This window comes from Petromyzon marinus, chromosome 36 (genome assembly GCF_048934315.1).
Source record: "Petromyzon marinus isolate PM22_M1 ecotype Great Lakes invasive population chromosome 36, UKy_Petmar_22M1.pri1.0, whole genome shotgun sequence".
In the NCBI taxonomy this organism is placed as follows: Eukaryota; Metazoa; Chordata; class Hyperoartia; order Petromyzontiformes; family Petromyzontidae; genus Petromyzon; species Petromyzon marinus.
In genome coordinates, this window is record NC_133702.1 from 9,106,295 (window position 1) to 9,123,360 (window position 17,066).

General features: G+C 53.4%; 1 protein-coding gene across 2 annotated transcripts in view; it reads left to right on the forward strand.

Annotated features, from left to right (window-relative positions):
- LOC116949321 (protein Wnt-7b-like) overlaps positions 1–16,824 on the forward strand; it is a 36,559-nt gene extending 19,735 nt beyond the window's left edge. Inside the window, exons 3-4 of one of the 2 annotated variants that reach the window (XM_032966476.2) lie at positions 9,822–10,096; positions 12,778–16,824. In XM_032966476.2, coding sequence (XP_032822367.1) covers positions 9,822–10,096; positions 12,778–13,257 — 755 coding nt within the window. In that variant the 3' untranslated portion in view covers positions 13,258–16,824. The remainder of the gene's footprint in view (positions 1–9,821; positions 10,097–12,777) is intronic. The other variant, XM_032966477.2, reaches the window with a different exon arrangement.
- The last annotated feature ends 242 nt before the right edge of the window (positions 16,825–17,066 follow it).

The following is a 17,066-nucleotide window of genomic DNA, read 5'->3' on the forward strand; positions in this document are numbered from 1 at the left end:
CCGGCACACAAACCGATGTTTATCGCTCCGTCTCCGCGATGAACGTACTCTCGGGCACGTCCCTTTCTTTAGCCACCTCTAAGTTGCTAGACTCGGCAACTGGTCACCCATCATCCCTGCCTAGCCCACCTTCGATAGGACGCCTCTCAACACGAGTCTGTCCTCTCATCCACGTGTTCCTCTTCTTATCCCTCAATGCAATCCCAAGCACGGACCTCTCCCTGCCTCTTTACTGCGCCTCTCAGCCTTCGCGTTTCTGGCGCACGGCGGCGAAAGATCTGGCCACTGCTTGAGTAATTGGCACAAGGCAGACGGAAGTGGAAACCAATGACGAAATGTGCAGCGGGCACCGACGGACTATCTGCCCCCATGGGTCGTGGTGAGGATGATGATGATGATGATTATGAGAGTGAGATGGATACGGCGTGCCGAAACTATTTTCGGGAACGTTGTTCCGGACCGAGATTTCAGCACTGGTGCTATGGCCCTACAATGCCCATACGAGTTCCTCTCCACGTGGTCACGATTGGTTGACACTTTTGGCGAGCCCCCTATAGCTTCTACTCCTCGGCTGGTGGTGGTGGTGGTTGTGCCGGTGGTGGTGGTTGTGCCGATGGTGGTGGTGGTGGTGGTCGGTGTCCGTGAGGTCAATTTCGGGTTCCATTCGCATGCCACGGACGCACGCGCATCGCTTTCAATCAAGTCAAGACAAAGGCTCTCGCGGAGAAAACTGGGAAGTCTTGTCGCTCACACGCTCCCTCGAAGACGCGCGCTGCGCTCAACTGAGGCGGCTTTGTTCTCGCTGTCGTCATCGCGCTCGCGGATACGCCAGACACTTTGTAATTGCATCCCGAGCCTTAAAGGAAGACGTTAAGCCAAACAAATAATGCACACACAATGTGTATATATATTATTGCGTGCGTTTGGCAATATGTTCACGAGATGAATGCGAATGTCGAGAGGGCTTCATCGTAGAGACTGTGAGAGAGTTCCTGTAGTTTGTCTGTTCCCCATCCGTTGGGAGGATTGCAGCCTACGGTGGATGTTGTTGCTATGGCCCATAGCTTGGTTTGCAGGGCCACTGCCGCACTTCTGAGGACCGTCATTCATTTCTCATTCATCGGGGAGATGCGCGCGTCGTCCCATTGGTGTTCCGATGCGGTTGACGGTCAGTGTCCTTGCGAAGGAGGAGTGTCAAAGCCGGGAGGAGGTGGTGTGACGTTTGGGTCTCGAATGCGGTGTTTATATTCTCCGCGTCGGCGTTGTTCCACTCCCGTTCGCCAGCCTTCTTCCGGATCTGGGTGCTGGGATTCTGGGATGGTGACAGCGGCGGTGGCGGCGGCAGCAGCGCGATCCCAGAAGGGGGAGGGGGGATCTGTACCTGAGTAGCCAGTGTGCGAGGTGAAGATGCTGAGGTCTTGGTTGATGAGAGGGTGGGCGATTGTCGTTGGCAAGAAAAACGTGAAAAACCTTCCCTGGCGGTTTGCGCGATGTCTCTGCAGGACATTAGGTCTCACAAAATGTTGACCCAGAACGTAATAGATTCGGGGGGGGGGGGGGGGGAAGGGGGGAATGTTGAGTGGGCAATACGTCTCCACATGTCCGTCTCTCCACATGAAAAAAAATCAACGTGCTTCTTACACATCCCGTCAGCCGCACGGACTTCTGGGAGTGCGTCATGTCAGCAGCATTGTTTCAAGACGGGCAAACTCCGGAACGGTTTCGACAATCGGTGTCTCGTCAGCAGGGTCAGGGGCTTGCTTCAATCAACGGTGGTGAACTGGCGATCTTGCAGGCATGGTGGACCCTCCCTCCCTTTACGATATGCGGCCCCCAATTGGACGTGAAATTGTACAAAACATAAGTCACCGTGTATAATAATCAGCTGCTCTCTTGTAGTTGTGCAGCCAGGCTGATTGGCTAATACGAGTTGAAGGTATTATCATTATTATTCAGAAGAATCGAACGTTTTACATCACGGATTTTGCCATACTTCTTTCCCGTTGTCGCAACACGACACGTTTACCAAAGTGATCTTTCCCGAATTAAGTCGTTGCATGCTGCACGCGCCTGATGATTGTTAAACATGTTCCACTTGGCGTAAACAGCCTTGATTCGCTTAACATAGATATTCTGTGTGTGCGTGTGCGTGTTGATGTCTTGCGAGTGTGTGTTGCACATGTGTGCACCACCGATGCACCTAGCCTGGCACAAGCGCTGCGGCGACGTCATCGCCACTCAGTGGCGAACGAGGGCTCGTTTTGTTGTACCACCGATGCAATGTAAGCGGCGTTTCTTTTAAGAGGGAGAATGCTGTACAATGGACAGAGCCGTCTTCCAGAAGACGATTCAGAATCAGAATATTTATACCGGAGGAATCCGATGAGCTATAAGGCTCTTTTTCACATATGTCCAGTCGGGGGATGTCGGAACGCTACAACAGTAAACGGAAACACGATAGATGTGCAAAGTATAGGGATATTGAGCAAATCACTTTTAAAATGTGCAAACAAAACGAAACTTAAAAAAAATCTCATCAGGGAAATCCCGCGGACCTATTAGCTTCGTTTTTCAGAAGCGACCTGGCCACAAACGATAGCTCAACGAAGTGGCTTATCGTGTGGAAATGTATAGCAGCAAAATTCAAATTGAGAGAAATACAAATAACTTTAATCGCTCTGACAGCTACAGGCTTAGTGCGGCCTGGAAGCGTATTATTAACTAATACATATTACAATAAAAATTCCTTATAGAGGAAACACATACTAATTAACTGATTACTAACGTAGTATATAATTACAATAAGCCCCTCCACCCCCCTCCGCCACCTCTGATTTCTGCACATGATTGGGTAAAGTGATTGGGTTCAGTTATTAAATAAGACACATTACAACTAATTACTAATCTACAACTGATTACTAATCATAACAATTAACTGATTACTAATCTATTCTATAATTACAATACCCCCCCTCCGCCTCTGATCTCTGCACCTGATTGGGTTAAATGATGACGTCACCCTGCTGCTCTATTTTAGACCGGGAGCAAGTGGAGGGCTTCACTATTCTGGCAAATTGCCCGATGGTGCTGGATGTAATTACCAGCGAAACGGCGTACTCAAAATTTTTAAATGGTGTGGATTCACTCTTCAACACACCGTTGGGCTAAAGTAGTGAACTATTTGTCTTTTGCCAACGTGACATATTTTTTACTCATTGGCCGTGTCGGGTGGTGGAGGGTTTGCGACACATTTATATATAACGCGATCTAACCCAAAGACCTTCATAATGAGCGAAATTAACCGAAATAATCTGAACGAATGTTGATTCTAAATTTGGAGGGAAAAACCGGTGGGCCTGTAGAAAAAAAATCCACGCGATTTTAGAAGGGCTGATAGTATCTTGTCCTCTGTGTCCGTTTCATATCGAATCGCTCTGGGGAACCGTCTACCGAGAAGACCAATGTTATTCTCCGGATTCTAGGACCCCCTGCCCCAACCTTTTACTTTCAAATACAAGGGAGGAAAGTTCGTCTAATAATCCGGAGAGAGAAAAAAACATTATTACGGTAATCACGTGTCAGTCTAATTATCCGCGCTTGCGGAAACAAGGCAATATCCTTACGCAAGAATTACATCATGCGAATGCATATGAGATATATATACCGTATATATCTCTCTCCCTCTATACTGTGCATGCGGCGTGTCCTATCTGAAATACGATGGTGATCAAGGCCGTCCTTCCATCCAGGCCTCTCCACGAGATTGACTCAAGAACTGTGCCCTCGAAATCTCTTCACAGTTTGAAGCATCCCAACACCGTTCAAGAAGATTGCTCACCGCGCGTCTTGATTCGCTTGCAGTCTTTCCCCGGCCTCTTGGGGTACCTTCAAAGTCCCTCCTCCCCCCCCCCCCCCACCGCCGTCAACACCGCATTCATATTTCAGTCTCTTGTTTTCCCATGAGATCTCAAAGACATGTAACTCGCCTCTCTCGCATTACTCTCTTACATGTTTCTCGTTGTCTAACCCTGCTGCTGCCCGCAATGCATTCATGTTGCTCGTCTTGCCTGTCCCCGACATGCTTACACGATGCACACTCAACGGGCTTGTGGCTGGCCAGACAACAAAGACGGCCATTGCATGGGCGCGCATTCAGATGCGCCTCTGCGGCCGTCTGGAACGCTCTTCCTTCCGATATTAAGAAGCCACTGCAGCAGCAGCAGCTGCTCGCTAATAGCCCCAATGGTTCGTTAATAGGCTATACGGGGGGAGGGCATCGTCTTTGGTAGTGGGAGAGGTTTCGGCAAGGTAGCTTGAGCTGGGCTAATCGTCAGCATCGACACGTGAAGATAACGACAGTCAGAGGGAGAGGGAGCGAGATGCGCGCCTGTACACAAGTGCGGTCATGTTAGGGCAAGCACGGTTGGGTTGTTTTACGTCCTCTCTCTCTAAATTCCAGAACTCGCAACGCACCACAGTGCGCGCCTTGCCACGTCTTCTCAGATCGACCGATATGCTCTCGCTCGGATCGAATGCAAATTAATTATATATAGGTCGTTAAACACACACAGACACACACGCACACACAGACACACACAGACACACACGCACACACACAGACACACACGCACACACACAGACACACACGCTGTACGTGCCCGATAGTTGCCAGACGCGTCCCACGTGACTTTGGAGACGTGGGAGAGCGCTCATTTAAATCGAGAACGCGTGCTACATCGCTGGGTGCACACACGTAAAAAGACAAATATCCCCCGTATAGCCTCTAAGTTACGGTTGAGGGGCAAGTGCCGTTAGCGAGCAAATATCCAAGGCCTGCACGGCGTACGAGGCAGTGGTTTGGCGAGCACTCGGAAATTGATGTTAGCCGTGACCGGGAGCCAAACTGATAAGGCCTCCGGGTGCATTGCGCAATACATTAATCATTGCGTCACCGCTCCACCCTTATACGAACAGACATATACACACACACTCACCAACACGCACGATTTCAATCTTAACTTCGGTCAGAGTTCCCCAAGTCACGTGGAGACAGTCGTTTATCTCTCATCGGACATAGGTGTTACTGTTCGTGGTGGTGGTGGTGGTAGTAGAGGTGGTGTTGGAGGTAGTGGTGGTGGTAGTGGTGGAGGTGGTGGAGGTGGTCGTGGTGGCAGTGGCAGAGGTGGTAGTGGTGGCGGTGGTAGTGGTAGCAGTGGCGGTAGTGGTGGTTGGTAGTGGTGGTGGTAGTGTTGGAGGTAGCGGAGGTGGTAGTCGTGAAGGTAGTGGTGGAAGGTGGCAGTCGTGGTGGTAGTGGTGGCGGTGGTAGTGGTAGAAGTGGCGGTAGTGGTGGTTGGTAGTGGTGGTGGTAGTGGTGGAGGTAGCGGAGGTGGTAGTCGTGAAGGTAGTGGTGGAAGGTGGCAGTCGTGGTGGTAGTGGTGGTCGTGGTGGGACACGAGGACTGGAGTCAGGGCAATTCCACGCACATTGAGAACCCAACCCACCGGCTCTTCCGCCGTTTTGGCGAGTGCGTTACAGATGCATAAAGATGACACCGCGGCCTTGAAAGGAAATCGACACGACAGGCGGCGTTCTAGGCAATGTCCGTTCTTCATAGCGCGTTGGTGTATGCGCACATAGATTCACGTGCTATGAGTGAAGAAGGACCATTGCCCGAAACGTCGCCTTTGGTATAATTTTTAAGGCAGTTTGATTGACGAATGCGTTGAGTTTTGTCGTTGCTTATTTGTGCTCGTAAACACAACCACTGCCGAAGCGGCAGCATCGCCAAATAGAAACACGTTCAGTCCACGTCGAGTAAGCGAGCGGTCGCCGCTCGCTTACTCGACGGTGGCTTCGTGTCGAGAGGGCACTCGCCCGTGCATTTCCTTCTGTTCGTTGCGCCCCGAACAAACGCGGACGTCGAGACCAACGGACCCCTCATCCGAGACCCAAACGTCGCAACCTCCTGGCGTTGGCATTCCCCCCGATGAAACCGGCGGCGGCGGTGGCGGTGGTGTAACCATCAACCGCATCAAGACGTCGCCAGGCCGACACGAGCACATCTCGTCCACAAGCCACAGTAACGCGATTGTGGCCAAGCAACCCAAACGATGGACCCTATCGTAAAACACCGCAGTCTGCGCTCCTTCAATGGAGGAGGAGGAGGAGGACTATCAAAACGACACGAACTCTCTTTCTCTCTCTCTCTCTCTTGCTGAAGCCCTCTCGTCGTGGCTAACAGACTGTGGGAATGAGGCTCCTGGACGAATGGTCATCGTGCGAAAGGACATAATGAACGAGGTGGTGGGTGGTGGAGCTGTAGGGGGGAGCCGCGATGGGACGAACACGCCGCCAGACGGGGTTCTCCACTCCGGTCCCGGATCACGCGGGGTGACGCTACCGTTGACGCCAATGCGCGCTGTGACGAGCGTCGGGCAACGCACCCGCCGAGACAAAGATCCCCCGTATAGCCTCGAGCGGACAGTCGGGGCAAGTGCTTGCTGTTAGCGAGCACCTGCGCAGGTGGGCACGTCGCGCCAGCAAGGTGGGGTGGCCGACACCACGCACCTGCCCGCCTCGGTCTCCCCCGGGTCCTCGTGTTTACACACCGCATGCAGGTACTCATTTGAGGCTGAGTCGACCTAGGGGTAGGCCCCGGGACCGGTTCCAAATACTCGCTGTCACTTAATATCTGTCGTTAGCAGGACTCGAATTCGGGTTGCTGCATTCGTAGCGCGGCCCGCTAAACCATTGTACCAAGCGCAGGGAGAAGGGGGGTGGTGGCGCGCTAACCATTGTACCACCGCTCCCACTTCGCTCGCAAACACAGGGAGAAGAGGGGGGGGTGGTGGCGCGCTAACCATTGTACCACCGCTCCCACTTCGCTCACAAGCACAGGGAGAAGAGGGGGGGGGGGGGTGGTGGCGCGCTAACCATTGTACCACCGCTCCCACTTCGCTCACAAGCACAGGGAGAAGAGGGGGGGGGGTGGTGGCGCGCTAACCATTGTACCACCGCTCCCACTGCGCTCACAAGCACATGGTGGGGGGCGGGGGGGCGCACTCGCCTCTCTCTCGCTGTGGTCTGGGGGAAGTTTTCGTTGTGTCTCTGTTGGTCCGACCCATAAGCGTCACGGGGAGTCCCGATAACTCTCCATGACAGACCGCTCAACCTCGGCGACTTTGAGCAACAACGACAACTACTACGACGACGCAATTGTGCCGCGCTCATCTCATCGTGGGATTTTCATTTGCATTATATTTGTCAGCGCGAGGTATACATTTGGAGCCTTTTTAATTAGTACGTATTAATATGACGTCTCTCCGAAGAGATGGAGGAACGATGAATTCAGCTCGAGCGCAGATGCTGCGTTGGATCGTTGCAGGAGCAAGATCATCGGAGATGGCGGCGGATTTCTGGGGAGGCCTTCATCCAGCAGTGGATTGACAGCAGGGGCTGTACACTGTGCATCACCCGTGATTACTCGGGCTTAACTTCAGCCAATTCTGTCCTGGTGGAAAATAATTCCGCACCTTGCGCACACCACATCAAGTACACCTCTCGCCATGACTATAGCCACGTGTCTACATCAGCCTCCGAGCGACTCGGAAAATAAACGTCTTCAATTAAGCCCTGAATAATTACCTTCGTTAACCGTGGACTGTCGTCAAAGGCGCAGCCCTCCAATTTACTTCTCACGAACACCGCAAAAGACCTCCACACCGATTGCGCTCGAGAGAACACCTCTTGAGAATATTTGGCCTTCTCTTCCACACTCGCCAAACAGTCTCGGAGGAGGAGGCGGGTGCACGCGCACTTTTACCCCACATCACGCGGCGCCTGTCGATTGACTGCTCTGTGATGTGTGTGTGTGTATCGCGATGGGTGAACATGCCCAGCGGGTTCCAGTGGCCGCGTCGGGATATCTAACCTGCGATCTGCGGCCTGAAAGTCAGAGCGTGCTGACCATTACAACGACGGCCGCATCCCCCGTATTAAAGCCATTCATCACGTAAGAACGACAATGATTATCGGGAGCAGAAACGATGGGCGAGCGGTTTTTTTTTTTTTTTTTGGGGAGCAAAACCTGTGGCATGCTCCTGGCCCGAGATGTCACGGTGGGTGTCACGGTGGGTGTCACGGTTGATGTCACGGTGGGTGTCACGGTGAGTCACACGGTGGGTGTCACGGCGTGTGTCACAGCGTGTGTCGCAGTGGCTGTTACGACGGCTGTCACGGTGCAGTGATAACAAACTGAAACACGGCCCCGGTGGCTCGCGCACCGATTGAGGAGGCGCGGTGTCGAGTTTCAAAGCGCTGGGGGAGGGAGACGGGGGTGTGGGGGGGGAGACAGGAAGACACTTCACGTAACCCTGGCTGTGAGCAATGTAAACAAATACGACGGCCTGGCACCGCGTGCGTTGCGGCCACACGGACGCAGTGGAAGAGAAACGTGGGCACGGCGCGCCATCAGTTTGTATTGATGTATTGCGTAAGAGAAACAACGAAGTATTGCTTGACGTTTCTGAGTATCAGAGAATGCACGCGTGTGTGTTGTGCGTGTGGTATGATAATGATGATGGGGAGCGGTAGTGTAGCGGTTAGCGCGCTACGCTACGCACCCAAAGACCCGAGTTCGATTCCCGCTCACGGCCAACACCAGTGACGATTTTGTGAACCGGTCCTGAGCCTCCCCTAGGTCGACTCAGCCTCAAATGAGTACCTGGTGCGGTGTGTAAGCATCACTGCTGTTGAGACAAGTTCGCTTGGGCGTGGCGCTGGCCAGCCACCCCCTCGTGTGCCGTGACGACCTCCATAGGTGCTCGCTAACAGCACTTTGTAAATGTTGTGGCTTGGCTCTCCAACACACCGGTGTGCTGTACTAGTCACGAATTGGCATGTTCTGTTTACGTGGCAACCCTTACTAATTAGCTGTATCGGGTGGTGGCGGGTTTAACGACACATTTATATATTTGCTCGATCTAACCCAAAAAACGTGTTTAATGGATGATGTTGGTCGCGAAAGCCTACGTGTTAAACTAACAGCACTTCTCCCAACAGTGTGTTATGGCTATACGGGGAATCTTTGTCTTTGTGTGCATGTATGTTTTTGATGATGATTGTGTTCTACACACTCTACGCCCCGTTTTAATACGACGTTAGTTTACACAACGATTGTTTCTGTGAAGGGAAAATCTGAATGCCGTTTTTTGTAAATGTCATCGTGATTTTGTCGATCGCTATCACCATCTTGAACTCCGCTGCCTCCAGACTTCCAGCTCGTAACCTTCACGGAGGTTTTTACCTATCAGCAGATTGACAAATGGCTTAGCAATGTGATGTTATGAAATATAAAATAGGTGGCAGCCATATATTATCACCACCATAATCATCATCAGTGTATTTAAATATAATTATCATAGTGATGGTGAATAACCTTCACTAAATGAGCAAGGTGATCGTAAATAATCACGATGTAATCATCGTCAATAATAACTGTCATAATCATAATCATCACTGCCGACACTACATACAGCCCAGTTCTCGCCACCTGCGGTGGATGATAGTGTGTGTGTGTTTGTGTGCGCGTCTTCGTGCTTGTGTGTCTGTGTGTGTTTGTCTTTTGCGTCTGTGTGTGTGTCGTCTGTGTCTTTGTCTCTGTATGTGTGTGTGTATCTGTGCCTCCCATCCAAATCCCATTTCCCCATCCTCCCCATCATTTCGACCCCGCATCCCCCCCCACCCCCGCCGCTACCTCCCACGCGTCTCTGCTGCACGACCCCACCGCCCACCCCCCCCTCCCGCTACCTCCCCGACACGAGCAGGCAGCCGAGAAGCGGCCTTCACGCACGCGGTGCTCTCGGCCGGAGTCGCGTACGCCATCACGGCGGCGTGCAGCCAGGGCAACCTGAGCGAGTGCGGCTGCGACCGCGCCAAGCAGGGCTTCTACAACGCGCAGGAGGGCTGGCGCTGGGGCGGCTGCTCTGCCGACCTTCGCTACGGCCTCGAGTTCTCGCGACTCTTCGTGGACGCGCGCGAGGTCAAGCAGAACGCGCGCACGCTCATGAATCTGCACAACAACGCCGCAGGGCGCAAGGTGCGTGGCTGTGTGCGCGTTCGTGCGTGGTTTACTTGCAGGTGATCGCTAACAGCGCTTGCCCCCCACCCCCCCCCCACCCCCCCAGACGTTCGGTGAGGCTACGATGGGGGATCTTTGCCTGTGTAGCGTGGCTCTGGTCACACACCTCCACACATCGTGCGTCGCGCGGGTCTTCGTAGGTGCTCGCTAACAGCAGTCGCCACCGTTTGGCCGTGTCGGGTGGTGGAGGGTTACGACACATTTATAAATAACGCGATCTAACCCAAAAACCGTTATTATGGACAAAAAAAGTCTGTTAATGGCTGCACGGGGGGAGGGGGAGTCTTTGTTTGTGTAGTGGTGACGCAGTGGGTTGTGTAGTGGTGACGCAGTGGATTCCTGCTCACGGGACAGCTTCGGTGACGAATATATTAACGGGTTCTGTGCCTCCGCGAGGTTGACTCAGCTTGAAATGATTACCTGGTGTGGTGTGTAAAACGACCTTAATGTATTAATACAAATGTGCAACGCGCACCAAAAAAACGAATTTTAAAGGGCATTCAGAGACACGGAACACATCAGGGACGCTGTTGGCTACCCAGCCCCTCCTCGTGTGCCACGTCGACCTTTCAAGGTGCTCCCTGACAGCACTTGCCCAGTCCCTTCAAGGCTGCAGGGTGGATCTTTGTCTTTGCCATACCGTTGAGCCACCTGGCAGATTACGTGGATGTGGAAGCAAATAAGTGCGGTGTAACCATCGCTTTATTGCACTAATTACTCCCGCACCTCCGATTAGGGCGGTTGGCAACGTACGGTGCGAAAGAAGTTCAACATACATGCTTTGGGCTGAATTGTCCTCTCCCGCCTACCAAGTAGTCCCCGCAAACCCAATGACAAGATGACAAGTACCTGTTTGTACGTGGAAGTCGACTTTCCAAGGGGGGCAGGGCTGGAGTGGAGGGGGGGGGGGTGCGTGGGGGGTGGCGGGGGGAATATATTTTTCGGAGCTCAGTCCCGGACAGCTCCTGCCTAAAAATTAAACCCTTGTTGATTGGCTGAGTGGGTTGTGGGTTTATTTGTTTCGTTCCAAAAACATATAGACGAGAGCTCGCGATCTGCCATCGATGTTCACCAATCTAGTCCGTTCAAACGCACATCATGGTCGCACGCCGCACGCGCCTGATGATTGCTAAATACGGTACGTCAAACTCGCGCACGCGCGCACGCACACACGCACGACCGGGCTTAATTTTCTCACTGAATACATCCCGGGTCGTAGATAGACTGGAGCAGGCATGCAACTCAAAAGCCACAGCCATAGCCTAGATGTGTTAACTGGATGTGGTGGACAGACCCCGTCTTAAACCAAACCCCGGTTCGACTCGGAGATAGCATTTACGATGTCAAGCATTAATTGAACACATCACTCAAGCACCACCTTGCTCTTCGTCTTCCCACGATGCCTTTCAATCAGCCGCCTCCGCACCACGTGGGTCGCAGACGACGACGACGACAGATCTCACTCTCCTATTTGAATAGGAAAGGTTGACGTCAATCATTGACGTGGAACGACTTCATTTACTGATGAACCGATACCGTAAGGGGGTGCGGCGGTGGTGTAACGGGTCAGCAAGACAGAAGTCTTTGCTTGGGTCTCCCGGGGAGGCATGATCGTTTAATTGCGGCAGTAAACATGAGCAACGCCGCAGTTGGGCGGCTGGCGGGTCACGTGCGCTGGGGTAAAGTGTGGGGGTTGCCCCACTTCTTCCCAGACGTCTGGCCAGCGTGCGAGAGTAGAGCACATGCCCTCTATGGGGGGGAGGGGGGGGGGGCTCTCTAGAGCTCCCTCGAGTGGAGGACCTTCTGACAGCAGTGGTGCGACAAAGCAGGTTTGCAGGGCTGCACCTTTGCCTGTTCCTTGCACCTGACATTGGTGGCAACATTTCCACTGAGGACCTCCTCCCTCCGAGGTCCTCCAGGTCAGCGCAGCCTAATAGGAACTCACCCGGTGCTTTCATCTCGCCTGCACGACCACGGGGATGGAGGTGGCCACCCACCCACCCACCCACCTCCTAGTGAGACAGCGACACTTTGCTGCCCTTGCAGCTCGTTCGCCCCTATGCTCCTTGACCGCTCTCGATAGGGGTCTCCTCTCCCCCTTATCACACCTGCAGGCCCATATCTGAATGAAGGCGCTCGCGTGGCATGCAGGGAATTATAATGACGCCTGTGGGGCCCTTTTTTCTCTGCAGGCGATTTCCCCAACCGAGCACTCCTCCAGATCCAATCCAACGCAGGTGCTGAAATGTCTTGGGGGTGAAAACAAAAACACGACCCGTCTCCATCTCTCCCCCCACCCCTCCGCGTGCGGGACCCCCTCACACACACTCCCTCGCTTGACCTCTCCCCCCCCCCCCCCATTCTCCTACCTCTTCCCCTCGTCATTTTTTCGGCACAATGCCTATGTTTTCCGCAGCATTTAGCCGGCACAAAGCGGATCAGAGAGGGTCGACACCAACAGCGGTTTTGTAAGAAACACAACAAAACATTTGTTTGACCCTCTCCTTCACTCGTACGAGTGACGCCGCTATAAGCGATGCCTTCACCGCTCACCTCTCTCTCTCTCTGTCCACATGTCCCCACCCACTCTCCCCCCCCCACCCCGACTCCGATCTCTCTCCACCCCGCGCGGCCGCCAGGTGCTGGAGGAGAAGATGAAGCTGGAGTGCAAGTGCCACGGCGTGTCGGGTTCGTGCACCACCAAGACGTGCTGGACCACGCTGCCCAAGTTCCGCGAGGTGGGCTACGCGCTCAAGGACAAGTACGACGAGGCGGTCCACGTGGAGCCGGTGCGCGCCAGCCGCTACCGCTACCCCGTCTTCCTCAAGGTGAAGCGCTCGCGCGCCTACCGCAAGCCGCTCGACACGGAGCTCGTGTTCACCGAGCGCTCGCCCAACTACTGCGAGGAAGACCAGCTGACGGGGAGCGTGGGCACGCGCGGCCGCCTCTGCAACCGCACGTCGCCGCACGCCGACGGCTGCGACCTGCTGTGCTGCGGCCGCGGCTACAACACGCACCAGTACACGCGCGCGTGGCAGTGCAACTGCAAGTTCCACTGGTGCTGCTACGTGCGCTGCAGCACGTGCAGCGAGAGGACAGAGGAGTACACGTGCAAGTGACGGCGGCGGCGGCGGCGGATCGCTCGCTCGCTCGCTCGCTCGCTGGGACGCTGGCCCCGACTCTCCCGCAGGCTCGATCGCTCGCCCTGTCGATAGTCGGCTGTGCCCCCCTTCACCCCCGCCCCCCCCCCCCCCCCCCCAGGAGAATCGATCTTGAGCAACAATCGCTCCCGGACAAAAGTGGCAGCGGATGTCGCTGCGCGATGGGACGGCTGTCGTTCCGCACCTGGCAGTTGCCCTAAACCCCCACCCCCCCCCTCACCCCACTCATCCCACCCCACTCACCACCCCACCCACCGCCACCCTGCGTGATTGCCGACAGGGGGGGCTGGGGGGCTAGGCGGGTCCCTGCAAGAGTGAGCTCTGCAATCGGCTCCCGAGCCTGGGACAAAGTGGCCACTGAGATCTCAGCATGATGGGAGAGTGAGGAGTCGTCGACTGTTCCACATCGCTCACTGTGCCCTCCCCCATCACCACTGCCCCTCCAACCACATGCCGCTTCTCCCACTCATATTTGCTGCCCACGAGGACCCACAAATTCTGTATGTCGCCGGCCCAGAGCGCAGCATCTCCCGGTGTCTCCCAGCGTCCCCCCCCCCCCCGCCCTGCGAGCCTTTCGAACACGGGGGAGACGGGTGGACCCGTCCGTCGAGTGTTTTAACAGGGGAAGGTGCGCACGCGGAAGGGCATCGTCAAAGACGAGATGCCCTCATTTGGGAAACGGGAGGAGGGCAACAGTCGTGATCGTAGGAAGCGCGGCCTTTGATTTGCACACCTCACCGACGGCGCTCGCAGAAGCCGAGCTCCGGGTAACGAGCGAACCGCTTGCCCGGCGGTGGCCCTGGCGGTTTCGCCGTGCGCGGGGTGCCAAATACTGCCAGAGGCGAGCGGGAGGCCCTGCCGTGGTGGGAAAATTGATTCGCCGACCTTGACGACCTTTGCGTCGCGCGATGGCGAGAAAAAGCAGCAGGCCACGGCTCCAATCGCTGAGCCCGAGGGTCGTTTTGGTGTTGGATACAAAGCTATCGTTTGTCGGCTAGGGGGAAAGAAAGAAAAAAAACACACATTATAAGCGTGTAATGTATAACGTGTTGCGACTTACTAATTCTTGACAGATTGTTTTCTAAAAAGAAATGTATAATTATTTTATGATTATTGAAATGTTGCTCATTTGACTTACTTAGGAGATTTGAATGAACAAAACGTCGCTCGTCGCGGATAAATATGACCACAGCATGAGGCATTTTGTATCGATAAAAAACGGTGAAACGTTATGCTACTGATTAAAAACGAGACGCGGGCGGGGGGGGGGGGCGGGGGGGTCCCAATGTAAATGTTATTTTAGTTTGCGTCTTCGGACTTTTGCTAATAATCTCTTGCTCGTGTTAGGTTAATTTATTAAAACCGCTCGCGCCACGTCAAAGTTTGAAAAACGAACACTGTAAGTCACGGAGATCCTGGACACGTGTAGACCCCCCCCCCACCTCCACCCGCCCGCCCCCCGCGATAAAAAAAAACACACTTGCAAATGATTTGTCTGCGCTCGAGATTATTATTTTATTATGATATAAAAAAAATCGCAGTCTGCATGTCGATTGCGAAAAAGCCAACGCTTTTTTTTTATGATTCGTAACTATATATTTTCTTGTTTGGATGATTTATTGAGCGGCGAGCGCGGACCGACTAACCCGGCGACGAAGCGACAAAAAATGTGCCATCGTCATGGTTCTTATCGGCTTGAAAATGGGGCGGAGCGCTGGCGTGGGCGCTTTGGATTTTTGTGATTTTTTCATTAGGGCTTTTTTTTGTAATTTATATGTTTGAAGTCTAAGCGGTACAGGGTGGCTTGTGTCTGCGGCCTGCAGAGTGATACCACTTGCACAAAATGGTCATCTGTCCGTACTTACAAAGGGCTACTGTAAGATACCTTTCCACGCTAGCGATGTAATTATATATTTAGCGAGAGAATATTTTTATATAAATATTTTATTTATACCTTTTTTTTTTTCCTCGTCCTCTAATTTCCCACCCCTACCCCTACCCCACCCCTTCTTCCCCGCCGTGCCACGCACCCACTCGCCCCTCCTGGATTTTGAACTCTCGGCGAGCAAAAACAAAAGGCCGCCCGAAGGTGGCTTCGTTTTGCGCACACGATGGCGCTTTGACGGGCTGATTCCAGTGGGACGTTGCCACCTGACGCGCTGCCGATTCCACCTCCTACCGGAGACGCCCGCTTGCAATTATCCTGAAGTGGAACCCGTCTCCCCCTTCCGTATTGATATCTGCTTTGAAGGTCAAAGGACATTGGCCCGAGCCGGTTCTCTCAGCAGCCGTTGGCCACGTCGCTTCGTGAAACCTTTTGGGGACCCGGGTTCAACAACTTGCGATCTGGGCTATTGAGGTGTGTTTTTTTTTAGTGGGGCCCCTGTGGAAAATGCCGAATGAAAGCCACCTCTCAGTCTCAGGGCAAACTGCCCCAACCTCCACCCCCACTCCCCCCCCGCCTCCGTTCCATGACCCTGCTCCTGCCAGTGATGGCACTTGAGACTAATTGAAAAAAATATAAAAAATCGTTTAAATTACACTACAGCTTTTAAACAAGTCATACCATGTACCGTGGCAGCGCGGTGTCGACGTAAATGGCAACAATGAACGAACATATCAGGCGAATAAAAATATGTAATTCGTCGTTTTACAATTTCATTTAAACGGGACTTCTCAAACGTCACACTCCATGACCCACCATGTTCACAATTGGCAATCTTCTCCAGTGAAAAAAAAACAAACAAACTAAATTCAGCACGCGCACACTACACACACCCGATGCTTTGGAAACGTCGAAAACATCTGTACGTTGGTGGGAAGTGAGGAGGGGAGTTTCATAAGTCCCGCGTTAAACGAGAAACCTGCCTTTAATTTTGCATCACGCAATGCGGGTCCCAGAGTGCAGCATCCGTTGGTGTCAACTTGAAGCCTCCGAACGCTCGAGTCACACAGCCAGGTCACCGTCCAAATCTCGAGGATCGAGTCGGGAGTGAATCAGGGTCAGGATCTTTATTAAGACTGCAAGAATCCGATGAGCTATGAAGCTCTTTGTCACGGATGTCCAGTAGGGGCGGGTCGGAACGTTTCAACAGCAAACGATGCATCAAAAAAAAAAAACTCGATCGGAGTGCAAAGTACAGGAACGCTAAGCGAGTGACTCAAAATGAATAAAGTGTGTAGGTCACATTAAAGCACATTTGTGCGTTCATCAGTTGCGTCTTTCTATAAAAAGGAAAATAAAAAGAAAAACGATTGCCCACCTAGTAAGGGGCTGTTATTTGTTTTTTTTTATGTATTTTCTTCGAAACATATCGTCTCTGGTCGATGTCACTAAACCCTAAATGTTTCAATTTGCTGCTGATAATTGTGCGTTGGAAGCTTGCAGCCGTCTCTGTCCGCTGTAAAATTCACTCGAGGGGTCGTCTCGATGCGTTCCCTCGACCGTTCTTTCCTCGGATTCGCTGCGAGCAGCATCGACCCCCCCCCCCCCGGAGTGCCATTAAACAGCAGCGATGTCACGAACCCGCGCGCCTCACGAGTTTTCATTTCGCCGCTCGAGACGCCGCCGCCGCCGCAAAGGTCAAGACGCACGTGGTCAGCACGAGCACGCACCCCCACCTGACCTCCAGCCATGGTGAGGGGTGTACTGGATGTGGTGTGACTGCGGTAGGTGGCACGTGACTTGTAGCCACAGTCATGGTGAGGGGGGTACTGGATGTGGTGTGACTGGGGTAGGTGGCACGTGACTAATAGCCACAGTCATG